A 15,992-nucleotide genomic window follows, 5' to 3' on the forward strand; every position below is an offset into this window, starting at 1 on the left:
AAAAAAAAAAAAAAAAAAAAAAAAAAAAAAAAAAAAAAAAAAAAAAAAAAAAAAAAAAAAAAAAAAAAAGAACGAACTAAACAAGGAGGTAGCACAAAAGCTTTCTATTTCTCTGTAGTCAAACATTCTTTTTTCTAGATTAAAAAATCTTAAAAACTTCTCGCCAATGAAGGGTAGAAAGCAACAAGAAGGTGATCGTGGCAATAGCCTTGCCTTGCTGCTGGGTGAAGCAGATTTTCACCTCATCACCACATGAGGTACCGCAGCATCAACAACTTTAAAATATTTTAAATTTTAAAGTTTTTTTTCATAAGAACCTTGCTTCAAACACATTCTTAAATTATAAGCATAATTAAAAAAAATTCTATCTTTAACAGGAAAGTCCTGTAGGTATTTCTTTCCTCTAGAGCAGATATCAGCAGTACATCCAATAGGCAACATGGGAATTTTTCTACGACAACAACAAATATGGAAAATAAAGCTTACATGAGGCCATCTGAACATTATTATCAGCAGTAGGTTCGCTTACACCTCCCTCATCAAATAGCTCAACTCTTTTATTTCCAAGACTATTCACGTACCTGTAATTCATTCAGCAGTAAAAAAGATTAGGCAACTCATACCTCAAGCAATTTGATTTCAATACGCTGATAGAGCAAACCATTGAACATGCTGAATTATGTGAACCACATTCAATCAGTGAAAAACGAAACTAACGATTCCAGCGGCTTGACAACATTTTTTTTAATATGAGAACCCATGTTTTCAAAATATGAGAAAAAAATGAAAGAAGTGGCATTACAACATTAGAACAAGATCAAAAGCTAATCGACCTGGTTGTTGCACTTTTTTTTTCCATTTTCTAATAGGAAAAACTAGTCATAACACAGTGACAAGGTTTGACCAAAGTAATGATTCCCCCCCTCCCCTATTTGAGAAAAATGAAGAACATTTCCAATAAGTTAATTACAAGTTGGAAATCAATTACAAAGGCATGTCTAACAAGCAACTAGGATCTGAGTGCTTATTTGTTCACTTTGAGTAGGGTATACTACTTCTGATCTTTTCCGCTATTCAAGAGAGGCAAATTAGGTGAGATAAATGACATCAACCCAATTGCTTCCACTCACTTTGAATGATCAATTGTTTGTTTCGGTCATAAACCTCAAAAAGTAGAGCTTTGATTACCTAAAGCCATATTTTCGACTCAAAACAGTCAATACATGTTTCCACCTTCTCTATCTAGCAAAGACATTTTATGACCACACCCTCCTCCCTCCCTCTCTCTCGCTTGAAAATGAAAGGGCTCAGTGAACAAGCTTTATCATCCTTTTGTGATATTTTCCCTTGTTCAATTTTGTCGGCAGTTTGAACACTAAAGTCAAGCACAAATTTAGGTTCTACCCTCCCATTGAGAAAATGGAAAACTTGGTTCCTAATCTACATCTCTTTCCGGATAGTGTTTTAAGGACAACTCAAGAGATCTTTTTCTTATCCATTATTTTCATTCTCAAGGCAACCCAAATTTCTTGAAGGTTCTACCCTCCCATTTAGAATTACTCTTTTTTTTTTTTTTTGGCCAAGAACTCATTCGCTCCTAAATTATATACTGAACTTGTATCATATTCTGAGCAAAAAAGAAAAAAAAAAAAGGAGGGCTTACGTTTTCCTCAGTGCAACAAATGAATTCAGCTCTTTAATCTGCAAATGAAACTATTGTAATAAGTACAAGATCACTTTTAAAAAAAAAAATAATAAGCAGAAGATTAATTAAACTTCTAAACCACTGTAAATACAGGTTGCTCATGAAACATATGTAGAGCAATAAAAGAGATCGCTGGCAAAATTCTATCATGCAATATCAACAAGTGATATATGTAACTCCAGGGTATAGACAACATCATCAATTATAAAGGTAAACTCGTTGCAAAGTCCAATACTCAAGGGAAAAACACATTAAAAAAATACACTTTCATCAACAAGCAACAGGAGACCAAAATCCTCAATAATCAAATAATGTTCCGACATCTTTGTTAGAGGCAAGCTGAACCCAATGCTAGATGAAATAAAATGACAATTAAGCCTTCCTAAATCAATAAGCCAATTCATATGTTTCCCAGTTCTTTTTTTCTAAATAATGTATATTTTTGTCTGTTCATATAACTACATCCCAACGATTCTCCATCCTCTCAATGCTCCTGCAATTGACATAAGGAAGCCCAGAGCAGTTAGAAATAAAAGAACTCAGAGATGTCTCAAGTTTTATATATATATAAACTAGATTTTGTGCTTCAATTTGAAATCAGTATTCTATCCAGCACGAACGTAAAAACATAAAATGTTTTCTAAAATTATGACCAAGGCTGTTGACAACAAACAATAGACAATGCATGATGCCTCCATTCAAATAACCATTTTGAGTGATAAATGATTTGAATTATTCTATCCTAAAATTGAACTGCAAGCAATCTGACAAACAGATACAAATGACTCATGAAAAAAAAAGGGCATTTAAAGGCAGATAATCCCTTAACTCCTCTATATTACCTCTTGTCCACGTAAATAATCCAACTCCTAGGTTTCCTAATCTCCCAAAAAACAGAAATGCAGACAGCAATCAGCCAAATTGTCTTGCCTTGCGTCCCACCACAGCAGAGGGGCAACTCTGATACAGAATTGGTGATCCTCCAAAGATTTTCTCAACTGGACTTGGTAAAGAGCAGTGGAAGAACAAACAATCTAGGCCTTTCCACTTTCTACATATTTTTCATATTTGGGGCAAAATATACTTCGTATAAAAACAATCCAACCCGTGAACACCCATAGAAACAAGTATTTGGTATTCACCTATTCACTCTACGTAAAAGACCCAACTTGAATAATTGGGAATTGGCTAGGTAGTTTGTACAGTGCTTAGGCACTCTGCGCCATTCTCTAAAATAATAATAGACCTGGTACTACCAGTTCTGTAAACAAACTTATCGCAACTGATAAAAATTCTCTTAGACAGATCTGGTGCATACACACATCTAATATTGTCATCTCATTCCCCTATGAATCTTGAGTCAAATGGCTCATGAAAGGAGATTGAAAACTGCATCTTCTATACTGAATACGTTGTGATACATCATGCATTAATTTTACAAATCAATCCACACTATAGCTAATGGTTTGGGAACCTCAATCAAAATATCAGATGACTCATATTGGTTCAGTTAAGCTGTTAACCGTCAAACTTTATACAGCTACTTTCATCCTAGAGCGTTCGAAAGTTAAAATAACAATGAACTAACCATTGATTGCTTCTCATCGTTGAGCTGCTTATTCACTTCCGGTGGATTTTTACTCTCTTCATCCTTGAGTTCACGGTCAAAATCTTTAATTAATCTGCAAGAATAGCTCCATTTTGTGACTAAAACCAGAACTCCAATAAATATTTACAAAAAAAAACATTAATAAACTAGGAAACGTGTCAATTGAGCTTCAATTTTTCTCAATTTACATGTTTAGCCAGCACCTAAAGTAATCTACTATTCCAGTATTCAATGCAGAGGCTATGTAAGCATGACTCAAACAGCAATTTTCTTTATAATTCAACAAGAGAAGCCCCCACATGCTCAAAGAATCATGGGCTGGTTTTACCATACCTTTTACATTCTCTCATCTTTCCTGTGAGCTCCTCCAACTGCTTACTTTGTCTACTGGAATCTCTGATATTATCCAGTCTTTGAAACCCATTTCTGAGAGACAGTAGAAATCAAAGAGGATATCATAATGCTGATACATAGGATAAACACAAGAATGCTGATATTCAATAAATGGAAACAACTTCAAGTGATATTGCAGCATTGCCACACAATCAACCAAATTTAGGACTAAGTTTAGGATGATATTGAATAAATGGTATCAACTTCAAAGACTTGAACGCTCTAAGGTTCTCATCGAGCTAGTGTCATCCAATTTAATAGAGAAATTTAGAGAACCATGCGTATGACCTTAGCTCCTCGGATTCACAGTACTTAGTACTTAATCTACTCAAGATTCCATTACACAAGGACTTTGTTTAAAGTTTTCTGTTCTTTAAGAAAGTTAAGCTTGTCTACATTTTTTTGGTTTAATTTTTCACTTTTCAAAAAGAGGATTACTAGAAATCACTTAAATTTAAAAAATAAAAGAAGGGAGTTTCAAAACTACATTTTTCTTAATTATATTACGAAAACAAAAAAAGGTAGTTTTAGTAAATCAGCATAATATTAGAAACAAAAACATTTTCAAATGAGCCCTAAGTTCTCCTTCTCCAAATCCCCCAAGGGGAGGTTTTACTGATTGTAGGATTCCAGAATTCCTCGACAAGTGTTAACAACATCACTTTTTGTGGTTTAACTCCGACGAGGCATAAGATCGAGGAAGGAACACAAGTCTCTCAACAAGTATCACCAGGGACTTCCAAACCCCTAACCCAAAAACAAATTACACAATCGAATAGGAGAAATATCTACAGTGAATTGGTCATGAGTTTTACACAAAGAAAAAGGAGCTACAGATAGAAAAACGTAAAGCACAAGCACAATAAACCGACATTAACACAAAAAACGAAGAAAATCAAGAGTAAGGTGAATAAAACATACGAAAGCGCCCGAAAATTGTCACGAATTTCACCATGGATCTGCTCTAACTGAGGATTCATCTGCAAGCCGCTGGTCATCTCGCCGGAAGTGTAAGTTGCAACAATCTATACAGTTTATTGCATCTACAGAATTCGAAACAGCATGGGATCCAAGTAAAGTAAAAAAGGAGAAAAAAAAAAAAAAAAAACCGNAAAAAGAAAAAAAAATGGTGAAAAGCAAGATGGAAGAGAGAATCGAAGAACGCAAAGCGGAATTCAAAACAAAATTAAAGGCGGAAGTGGAAGAACTCTGATTCACGAAAATGGAGATGGAGGAGAGAGAGGAAGAACATGGAGGGAAAGAGAGAGAGAATATGAGAGATAGGCTGGCGAATGGTAATGGGCAGCGGGCAACGGGCAGTTCATAAATTAAAAAATTAATATAAAATTAAATAAATTAATAAATTTGGAATTAAGTTACAAAGAAGGAATATTAATTAATTAATTAATTAATTAATTAATTAGCGGCTGAGGGAATTTTAGAAACAGACGCAGAAAACAGAGCGCCGTGTTGCCGTTGCCATCGACTCTTTGGGTTGTGTTTGATTGGAGGGCATTTTTGTCTTTTCCTTTCTCTCCGCCCACCATTTTAAACCGTCACCACGTCAACGTCTCTCAATAACCGTTAGATGTAGATTAAAATTTTTATAAACTTCCAATCTAATTCATCTTAACCGGGATGAGAATTCTGGTTAACGAAGGAGAAAATGGGAAAAGATTTTTCCTTGTTAGCTAAACCGATGATCGTCGTCCTCGTTTTAGCCTCCGACCATGTTCAAATTCCCGTTCCACTCGCTTTTCTTAAATAAATAAATTTTGTTACCTACAAGAAATTTTTTTCTCACACAAATAAATGAAAATTTTCACAATAACAGAAATTGAACCTAGGGTGCAGACCGGATGATACATATATATACATACATATATATATATATATATGCGTGTGTGTATATGTATGTATATGTATCATCCCGTCTAATATATATATATATATATATACTACAAGGAACCCGTCCCTTTAACGGTAGCAAATTTAAGTAATTATTTTAATTTTAACTTTAAAAAAATTATACAAATTTTCCAATCGATAAATTTGTTTTTTCCGTTCAAAATTAATTCTCATATATCAATATATTATAAAAATATATATATATATGGACGGTTCAAATTTTAAAGAATTTAATTAAAAATAATAATCGAGCTCGATTTTTATTCAAATTTATGAGTTTTTATAAAGTATTCAATAATTAATTTATTAAACTAACTTGAATTTATGGATATTTTTGCACAATTCTCTATTAAAAGTCAGCAAAAATGTTTTTGAGTGTTTAATTGGGATTTCTTTCCAAATTTTCGTCACATATGAAAATATGAAAATGACTGAAATATCCTCACCCTACTTCACTTTTGCATGGTCGGTGCAGTCGGAAACTACCACCACCTCCTACCGCCACCAAGAAACATCATCCACAAAAAGAAAAAAAAATGGTGGTGATTTTCAAATTTTAAGTCGTTTTTAGTCATCATATTCTCATTACCACTCTCATTTAGATGTGGTCTCGGTTCATTCATATATCTTTCATTTACTGACGCATCACAAATATATTTATATTGCGTATATTTTAATGAAAAATATTATTATATTATTTTATTATCTTTCAAGATACGAATTAATAGATTTATTAATAATAAGACTGTATATAATCACCAATTTTATAATTAAAATTACAATTTTCTGTGTGATCCCACGAATAACAAATATATAGACGACTATAGTCTACTAGCCACTTGATCTATGTCATCACTGAGCCTTGTCTCGACGGGATGCCTAAATCACTTGATAATATTTTACATAGCTGCACGTTTTTAGCATAACGTTAGGTCTTGTTTGGTAATGATTCCATTAATTATTTTTTATATTAAAAATCGATTTATCAAACCAATATTAATTTATTTTTTTCCCCTCAAAGTTTTAAAACGCGTTTGCTAGGGAAAAGTTTACACACCCATATAAAGGGTGCTTCGTTCTCCTCCCCAACCAATGTGGGACTCTCGATGTGGGACCCCACCAAACCCACCCCCGTTGGGGTCTAGCATCCTTACTAGCACACCGTCTCCTGTCTACCCCCTTCGGAGAACAACCTCCACGCTAGCACATAGTACAGTGTCTGGCTCTGATACTATTTGTAACGACCCAAGCCACTAGCAGATATTGTCCTCTTTGGGCTTTCCCAAGGGTTTAAAATGCATCTGTTAGGGTAAAGTTTCCAAACCCTTACAAAGGGTGTTTTGTTCTCCTCCCCAACCAATGTGGGACTCTCACGCAACCCGACACGTTTTTTTTTAATTTGATTAAGAATTCAAACTTTTGTTGAAGAACCGTGAAATCTTAATAAGAAAATCAGAAGGAAACGAGCATAAATGTCAAAACCCGAAAACTACAAAAGATAGCTTATCGAACAAAACCGAACCACCGATTAGGTTAAAGAGTAAAATCACGTATCTCGAGAAAGGAAGAAAGGGCACCTGTCTATATGAAGATGATTCTCCTTGCACCTTTCTTAATTCTATAACATATAGTGAAGGGCTTATCTCAAAAACCTGCAAAAAAAAAAAATAAAAAAAATAAAAAAAATTAAATTAAATTAAAAAATTAAAACATTAAAATTAAAAAAATTAAAGAATTAAAAAAATAAATAAATAATTACCTATTAATTATTTATTTAGAATAATTTTTGGTTCAAAATTACCTTTGCTGACACTGAAAGTATAATGGCCACACCATTCTGCCCCTTGTGCTCTCTCATTACTTTCAACTGAAACGAACACAAAATAGCTTCAAAAGTAAACCCTAATTTTACCGTCCGAAACCCGAAACCCGAAACCCGAAATCTTTATAAACAAAACAAACAATTGGCTCGAAGAACGTGTTTGAAAGTGATTGAAATGGTTAAGATTAGCTCCGTTGTATTTAAAATCACTCTGAAACGTGTTAGTTCGAAGTCAATTTCATATTTGACCATCGGAAACGACATTGTTGGGATGATTTTGAATATGGTAAAAACGGTTTTAACTGTTTAAAAATCACTCCCGAACATGTCATAACATATTCTCGAGCAGTGGATATGCATTTAGAATGTCCGTGTCTAAAAACCCTAAATTTTAGGTCTGGGCTATAAAGGAATTACGGTAAACATTACAAAGAAAAAGAAAACTTATCCGAGCATCGTGTTAATTCATCAATAACCTAAAAAGTGTAGGCACCAATTGGTAACCATGTCGTTTCGTATCCTACATTTCTATCTAGGTCGATGATTTTGGTCTTGTCGAGTATCTAGGTCTCAACCACACCCTTTCGTCCGCTTTCGGTCAGGTATGATCACTTAAAACGCTATATTCTCTGTGATGTCCCACATTAGTTGGAGAGGAGAACAAAACACTCTTTATAAGGGCGGGGAAATTTTCCCTTATCAGACACGTTTTAAAGCCTTGAGGGGAAGCCCGAAAGGAAAAGCCCAAAAAAGACAATATTCTCTTTTGATAGAACCAGGCAACAGGAAAGAGAAGGATGACGACAAACCCACTCACGATCTACTCAAGGGTCAGGAGAAACTCAATCTCGGGATACTAAAGGGTCGAGTAGGTCAGAAAGAAAGAGTTTATGGTCAGGTCGGATACTCGACTTTCTTTATTGAGATAACGAAAGCTTCTCGTACCAAATCAACTTCAACTAGGAACAAGTCGACCCATTTTCAAACCGAAAGAAGTACCTCACCTCACTTACGAGCCTAATTTTCTACGACCCTCGACCCGATATCGATTCTAAAGGTAAAGAAAACGTTTAAAAAGTTACTAACCCTTCCTTCTTTCTTGTGGACAAGAAACCCCATCTCTTTGACAAGATCCTCCATCCGATTAAGGATGTCTTCTTTGGCTGAGTGAATGGTTGTAAATCTAATCTTCCTCTCAGAAACATCCTGCATTAATTTTACAATATAGTTTAATTAAAATCATAACCGTCACATTGCATTAATTTTACAATATAGTTTAATTAAAATAATAACATGCATTAGTTTTACAATATAGTTTAATTAAAATAATAACAATCAACAAAGGGACATCATTTCATGCTCACCTCTTTCTCAAATAAGCCTGAAAGGTCTAGGCATGATGACATTCCGATCAGTTCAAAAGCATTTATAGTCGTGGGAGATCTCGGACTCCTTTCCTCGAGATAAGATGGCTGGCCCAAAAACCCAAAACACACGTGTCAAAATCAGTTAACCGAGTAGGGTAACCTAAAATTACTCAATTGAAGTTGTCACAACGTGGCTACTGTTCGAGATATTGTTTGTTTGTCACAAACATTAAGATAACGAGACCAGGTGTTTAATAATCATTAGAAGTAGATACGAGACGTCTCAATAAATTTGATATACTTTTGTAGTTTCTCTCTCATGTGTCTAGCTGTTCAAGACGGTTAGTGACATTGTAACTAGAGATATCCATTTAACTCTAGGGACCGGCTCCAAACGAGGTGGGAGTGACCTCTCCTGTTTGCTAAACAGGGCTAGGAGTGGAGATTGTATTCCCTATTCCCGTCCTCGCCCCCAAAATATTATTGGATTTACGGGGATGTTTTATATAAAAACAAGAAAAAATAAATCTAAATCTAAATCTCGTAAAAATAAATGAAAATTTTCATAGAGATGGAGACTGAAATAGCTTCCCTATCCCCGTCCTGTCTCGGGACATCTCTAATTATGATGGGTTCCTCGAATAAATTCTCGTACCAACGACAAACCTAAATCGACGGGCCTTACCTCTTGATGCGTCGGGATGGCCTCATTTTGAGTGTTTATATCCTCCTCGTCATCGTCAAGGTATGCTGGATCGTAGTCCTTTCTAAACCACTCGTCCATTTTGATACTCGCCATGGTTATCCGAGAAATAGGGTTGGGATCAAGAATCCTTCTTATCAAGTTTTGTGCCCCTTGTGACAGCCATTTGGGTAGCTGAGTTTCACCCTTCAAGATCTGAAATTCCAACACGGAAAATCGTTGCAAAATCGTAATAAACGAAAGTACAAGGGCTAAAACGTAATAAACTAAAGTTCAAGGATTAGATTGTTATTTCTACGAACGTTCAAGAATTGAAAGTACGTGGACTATATTGTTATAAAACTAAAGTTCAAGGACCAAATTGTTATTTTGACTAATGTTCCAGGGCTATAAGTGTTATTTTAAGTAATTAAAGAATATTAAATAATTACCTTATTGTAAAGGACGCACAAATTTCTATCTTCGAAAGGAAGCGATCCAGTAAGAATTACGTATAAGATAACCCCACAAGACCATACATCCGAGGCCGCACCATCATACCCTCTGTTAGCTAGAATCTCAGGCGCCACGTAGTTTGGGCTTCCGCACGTGGTGTGAAGCAAGCCATCATTCTGCGCAATTAGGGCAAGCGTTAACAATTTTTTCATTTGTTTCGTGCAACGACTCGACTTTCTAAAACCCTAGACCGATTCAGACCTATTATCGTACGCATGTTTACGTTAAAATGATGTAAACATTCATATGGTAACGAGCCCAGATAAGTCTAAAGTTATAGATTATCGAACCGTTACATTTCGACTCCTATGTTGATTCTCCCTCTAGCTCCTACGTTTTCTCTTGCACTCGTTCCTTCTTTTCTCGAAGCAAGTTCTCGTTACGAGAGAAAACATAGAGAGTGAGGAAGTCGGGAAACAGGGAACGAGAGCACGAGAATGTAAGGTCGTCCTAGCTACTATTCAAACCATGGTGGCTTACTACTTACCCTTAAATGCTCGGGTAATGCACTTAAGCCAAAATCAGATATCTTAATATTTCCCTTCGCGTCAACCAATATGTTCTCGAGCTACATAGTATAACAAAAAAAAAACAAAATGAATCAATACATTTAAACCTTATTTCTACCGGCGGTAACTTTGGATTAACTTACCTTAAGATCCCTATGGTAAACGCCTTTCCAATGGCAGTAACTCACACCGTCAATTAACTGTTGGAAGATTTTTCTACCTCGATCTTCCGACAGCTTCCCGTTGGATGCCTAAATCATTAACAATCGTAGAATGTCAAATCCAACATTTAAGCTAACTCGAGTACAACTCAGTAAATAAGACGTTAAACTTACGATTCTATTAAACAATTCTCCCCCGTTCACATACTCGAGAACCATGTAAATTTTGCTTTTACTGGCCAACACCTGCGTGCAATATAAACAGATTAATTATTTTTTAAAAAAAATAAAGTTATTATATTTATTTATTTATTTTTGGATAAATATTAATTAAAATATTATAAGTCTTTATAAACATAAATAATATAAAAGGCAATGAATTGATACGATATAGTAACGGCTAAAACTAGCAATTCATTAAATAATGTATTTAGCTAATTAATTATAATTATAATTAATTTAGAATGGGTTATTTTTAGTAATTATAATTCAATTATGTTAAATAATAAATTTCTAGATACATTGCATTTATTTTTTAAAATTAATTTTAATTCTTTTATTAATAAATGTAAATTATAATTTATTATCTTTTAATTACAAATTTTAGAAACATTGTATCCAATTTTTGGAAATAACTTTAATTTTTTATTAATTAATTTATTATATATATATATATATATATATATATATATATATATATATATTATTTTAAATTTTTTTTAAAAAATTTAAAGTTTAATTTTATATTTTAAACTCTATTTTCATACATTAAACTAATTTATTAATTTATTTATTCCAAAAAAAAAATTGATAATATTTTTATATATAAACAAGAATTTGAACCGCTCAAACCAAAGGTTGGTTTAATTCGAACCAAACACGTTGTTCGGTTCGGTTTAGTGCTCTCGAACTGAACCGTGAGCACCTATAATTTTTATATTAAAAAATTAAAGTAAAATATATAAATTTAAAATTAAAGTATAGTTTGACTAAACTGATGACGTGGCAGACATAAAATAATTAAAAATTTATTGGGCCAAAAAGAGAGAGCGGTACTCCACCCATCTTTACGTGAAACACGAGACGTAAAACGAAAAACACAAGCAATAATAATAATAATTATTATTTTATTATTTTATTATTTTATTATTTTATTATTATTATTATTTCTTCCAGAACAAGCAATTATCTTGACACGTAACTCCCCAAATTGTGGAACTGAAACAGCCACCCACCCAATTCCACGTCAGATTTAAATTATTTTATGAGAAAATTTCATTTATTTTTACTCCATTCATAATTATATTAATTTAAATTTATTCTGTTTTTATTTTAAAGTCATATATGAAAATAAATTATTAAATAAAAATTTGAAAGAAATTTCGAAATCAAGCAGTTTTTAGTTTTTTTTTTATTATTATATTTAATTGATTTTTTATCTGATTTTTTTCTTTATTTATTAATAAATAATTCTGATGAAGAAAATTTTGATTTTAAATTAAATTTAGTAAAAATAGATATAAAACACTAATAAATGGACTAATTTCATATTTTAAATTTATATTATTATTATTAATTTGAGATTTAACATTTATAATTATTATAATTATTATTTTGCATTTATTTTTCACTGTTTAAAAAGGAAAAAAAATAAAGATGGAAAAAAAGAGTAAATAAAAGTCAACATTTTAGGTCAGCAACCTACTTTTTATTATTATTATTATTATTTTTTTTTTTTTTTGCGTGTTCCGATAATAGTTTTTATTTATCCTTAAATTTTAATTAAATTTAAATAAATATTAAAAAAAAATGTAGCCGAGGGTAAAAATGTAAAAACACATCTGAAATGAATGAAAATAGAAATAAAATATTTAAAAAGGAAATTATATTTGAATAATACCTCGTGTAGCCTCACTATATTTGGATGCTTGAGAAGCTTCAGCGTCCGTATTTCCCTTTTAAACTGCACCGTTTTAATGGATGCCAGAGAAAATATAATTAATATATAATAAAAAAAACAAAAATTCATTTATCCATCCTTCAAAATTACAATATTACCCTTTATTAACAAAATTACCATATTACCCCTTATTGAATAGGGGTGAAAATTTAGTTCGTATCAAAAGTATTTATGAACCAAATGGTTAGGACGTTCTTGATGTCGGAAAAAAGTTTTAAAACTAATAGAAACCCGGGTCAATCCAAAAAGGACTAAATGAGCCACGGGATCAATGAACTAATTCCGAATTTGATTAAGAGACGAGATTGGGTCTGGTCATCCCGAGTGACAAGAAGGATAATAGCGAGAGGAGAAATTTGACTTGTATAAGTTAAAATGTGAGAAGATTAAGAATAATCGTGTCATAAAAGAGTTAGAGACCCGAACACTGTGACACGGTTTCGAGCCGTCGTGTTAGAATTGGAAGGAAGGAAAGGGAAGGACCTGATCGGAGATATTGAGGTCGATGATCTTGGTCTTGTCGAGGACCTTGACAGCAAAAGGCTGATCCGTTTCAAAATTGATAGCTAATTTGACCTTTCCGAAGTTCCCATGCCCCAGAGTTTTCCCCAGCTCGTACTTCCCCAATCGCACACGCGCCGCCCGATCTTCATTTTCCTCGCCGCGGCCGCCGCCCACCATCTCACCCCTCTCCGCCCTCTCTCCCAATTATCTTCTCTCTCGCTCTCTCGCTCTCTCTCTCTCTCTTTATATATATATATATATATATATATATAGGTATATATCTATATATATATTATTATAATTATAAATCTAACCACATGTTTTGGTGATAAATATTTCCAAAAATAAATATTAAAAAATTCAATCCAATTAATTTGTGTTTATTTCAAATTAGAAATTAAAAATAAATAAATAATTGGGATTTAAAAAAAATTTACGAATTTGTTACAAATTCAAAATAAGCTTATTAACGTCCGTTTATGTTTTCGGTTACAATTCAACTCAGTCCCGCTCTACTTTTAAAATTATTATAAAAATTAAGAATATTTGACATTTGTAATTGATGTTAGTGATGCATTGTGACTCGTGAATGTTTTATATTTATAATGAAACATGTATGGTGGATAAGTAATTTTTTTAAAAAAAGAATAGCTCGACAATTCAACTTTAAAATAGAGGGTTAGGTTGGGTTGAATTGTGAACTTTGTTCGGGTTGTTCGGTTAAAATTTTTAATTATGTGGTGGCGAAGGAAGAGGCCCACCACGAGGGAGTCGCATCCACACAACAAAATTGAACCTTTATGGACCCATCGCCATCATTAACTTCCATCTCACGTTTTTCTGTGGAGACTGGCCACCGTCTTCCTTTCACGTGTTTCGGTTCGGTTTGCCCATACTAAAAAGATGACACTTCGACCGTTTATAAAAGTATAATTAAATTGTTTAAAAATATTCAAAATATGTCGTTGGAAAAAAGCGATCCTAAATCGACTTTAATTTATAAAAGATTATTAAATATTACTAGAAATGTCTATTGACAAAAGAGCGGGAACGATATACGTTTTTCGTCCCGATCTCTGCCTCATATTTTATTTACCATATATTCTCTATTTATTTCTTTTTAATATAAATTTTATTAAAAGAATGTATCTTAATAAATTAATACGAAAAAATAATATACTTTCCTTCAGGGCCTAGTGTCCTCGCTGACACTCTCTTTTCTTCCATCGATGTGGGACCCTCACCAAATCCACCTCCTTTGGGGTCTAGCGTCCTTACTGGCACATTGTCTCGTGTCTACCCCTGGGAAGGGTGAGAGAGCGAGAAGGCAGACACATTGTCCGGTGTCTGTCTCTGATACCATTTGCAACGACTCATGCTCACCGTTAGCAGATATTGTCCTCTCAAAGCTTTAAAACGCTGCTAGGGGAAGGTTTGCAGACAAGGGTGTTTTGTTCTTCTCCCCAACGGGACATTATTTAAATTGGGTCGGGTTCATTATTAAATAAGGATTATCTGAACTAAAGAATTTTATAACCCGAACAAGTATATTAAATCTAAAATGTATCTCGACCCGACTCAACTCAAATCCCGACGCACTACAAGATATCTTTCCATGTGATTGTCATGTGATATATCTATAATTAGGGCGAGCTAATTGTTCTTTTCAAATAATAATAATAATAAATATAAAAGATATATAATTAGGATGGATTTGAAATTACTTTTTAATTGCTTAGAAAGTACTTTAATTACAAAACAAAATTTGTTGGATTAATTTACACATTTGGCCCTATATTTTTTAAAATTACAATTTACGAGCGACTAAATTGTAAATTGACTCAAAATATAGGGACTAAATTTGTAATTTAATCAAAATATCGGGACAAAGATTCAATCCATCTTAAAATAAACTCGTTTATACCAAATCCAACACATGTTTATACTCAGTAAGCAACTTACTTTGTTCTAAGTGATTGTCGATTGCTGGTCGAGGTAGGGCAGCATTTAGGAGCTTTACAGTCGTAAAGGAGGGTCGTCTCGAGACATCAATCCTATGTATTAGGGTTGTTGTCGGTTTTTAGATCTCAATCCCCAGTTCTCCGTTTCGTAATAAAACTTTTAAACAATACGTATAAATGTCGTACTGTTTGTTTTTAAATATGGGTAAAATTTTAACGTATTTTTTCCGTTGTTAGTCTGTCAATCCATGTCTCGATCCCTTATTCGAAGTCTCGAGAATCAGATCAAATCAAATGACAAAACATCAATTATCATTTCAAATGGTTCGGTTTCTAAATCAATTATTAATCGAAAAAGAAAAAAAAAAGTCTTCTTTATCGCTTAGTGACCATCTAAAGGGTCCACAGGTTGATATAATGAACAAATACATTAAAATTGTCGGCTTAAAGCAAAGAAGTCTCACATTTTGGGTCACACTATTTTGTCCGTTTTTTTAGCTTAGCTCAGCTGTCTTTTTAACTTTATCCGCTCGCTAATTATCGATATTTAACCTCAAATTTTTACCCTTGCGGTAATTTTTTTTTTCACCATTGAGGAAGATTTCTTTCGAGTGTGGAAATACCATTTTGGTCATTATACTTCTGCGACCTTTTCAAATTTCGATTTTAGTCCGTATTGTTTCAAAACTGGATTTTCTCTTGATCGATCCCTTCTTGTTTTTCAATTTTCAAAGAATGCATCTGTTCCGAACATTTTCTAACGAAGAAAAGGAGAAACGAGAACAGTGGTCGATCGGGAGAGCCTTAACCCTGATAATCGAATTCTAAACTGACTTGGAGCACCATCTGCAGTACTTTAGGCACCCGAGATAAGAGCGGGTTGTCTCGAGAAAAT

The 15,992-nt window shown here is 33.3% G+C and overlaps 2 protein-coding genes across 3 annotated transcripts in view; both read right to left on the reverse strand.

Moving 5' to 3' along the window:
- Nucleotides 1–4,821, reverse strand: part of LOC111807311 (novel plant SNARE 13) — a 6,803-nt gene extending 1,982 nt beyond the window's left edge. Inside the window, exons 1-5 of the mRNA XM_023692976.1 lie at nt 4,629–4,821; nt 3,648–3,740; nt 3,294–3,387; nt 1,664–1,701; nt 487–581 (exon numbers count right to left, since the gene is read on the reverse strand). Coding sequence (XP_023548744.1) covers nt 487–581; nt 1,664–1,701; nt 3,294–3,387; nt 3,648–3,740; nt 4,629–4,705 — 397 coding nt within the window. The 5' untranslated portion in view covers nt 4,706–4,821. The remainder of the gene's footprint in view (nt 1–486; nt 582–1,663; nt 1,702–3,293; nt 3,388–3,647; nt 3,741–4,628) is intronic.
- A 1,507-nt stretch (nt 4,822–6,328) lies between these two features.
- Nucleotides 6,329–13,353, reverse strand: LOC111806481 (CBL-interacting serine/threonine-protein kinase 1-like). 2 transcript variants are annotated; one of them, XM_023691821.1, is made up of 12 exons: nt 13,116–13,351; nt 12,573–12,635; nt 10,847–10,918; nt 10,655–10,762; nt 10,490–10,570; nt 9,939–10,118; nt 9,490–9,702; nt 8,802–8,909; nt 8,524–8,643; nt 7,417–7,482; nt 7,193–7,267; nt 6,329–6,522 (listed from the first exon to the last, which is right to left on the reverse strand). In XM_023691821.1, the coding sequence occupies exons 1-12, from the start codon at nt 13,311–13,313 to the stop codon at nt 6,460–6,462; spliced, it is 1,347 nt and encodes a 448-aa protein (XP_023547589.1). In that variant the 5' UTR covers nt 13,314–13,351; the 3' UTR covers nt 6,329–6,459. The 2 variants fall into 2 exon arrangements, with proteins under 2 accessions (XP_023547589.1, XP_023547588.1); XM_023691820.1 differs by lacking the exon at nt 6,329–6,522 and having other exon boundaries at nt 7,033–7,267; nt 13,116–13,353.
- Between the last annotated feature and the right edge of the window lie 2,639 nt (nt 13,354–15,992).

This window comes from Cucurbita pepo, chromosome LG12 (assembly GCF_002806865.2).
Source record: "Cucurbita pepo subsp. pepo cultivar mu-cu-16 chromosome LG12, ASM280686v2, whole genome shotgun sequence".
NCBI lineage: Eukaryota > Viridiplantae > Streptophyta > Magnoliopsida > Cucurbitales > Cucurbitaceae > Cucurbita > Cucurbita pepo.

What these genes read in the sequence shown, in the direction of transcription:
- LOC111806481 (XM_023691820.1), bottom strand. Translation starts at nt 13,313, where the DNA reads ATGGTGGGCGGCGGCCGCGGCGAGGAAAATGAAGATCGGGCGGCGCGT. An exon ending in CAGGCTTATTTGAGAAAGAG is followed by an intron (nt 8,644 to 8,801) that starts GTGAGCATGAAA and finishes AAATTAATGCAG; the next exon opens with GATGTTTCTGAGAGGAAGAT. An exon ending in TCCACAAGAAAGAAGGAAGG is followed by an intron (nt 7,483 to 8,523) that starts GTTAGTAACTTT and finishes TGTTCGTTTCAG; the next exon opens with TTGAAAGTAATGAGAGAGCA.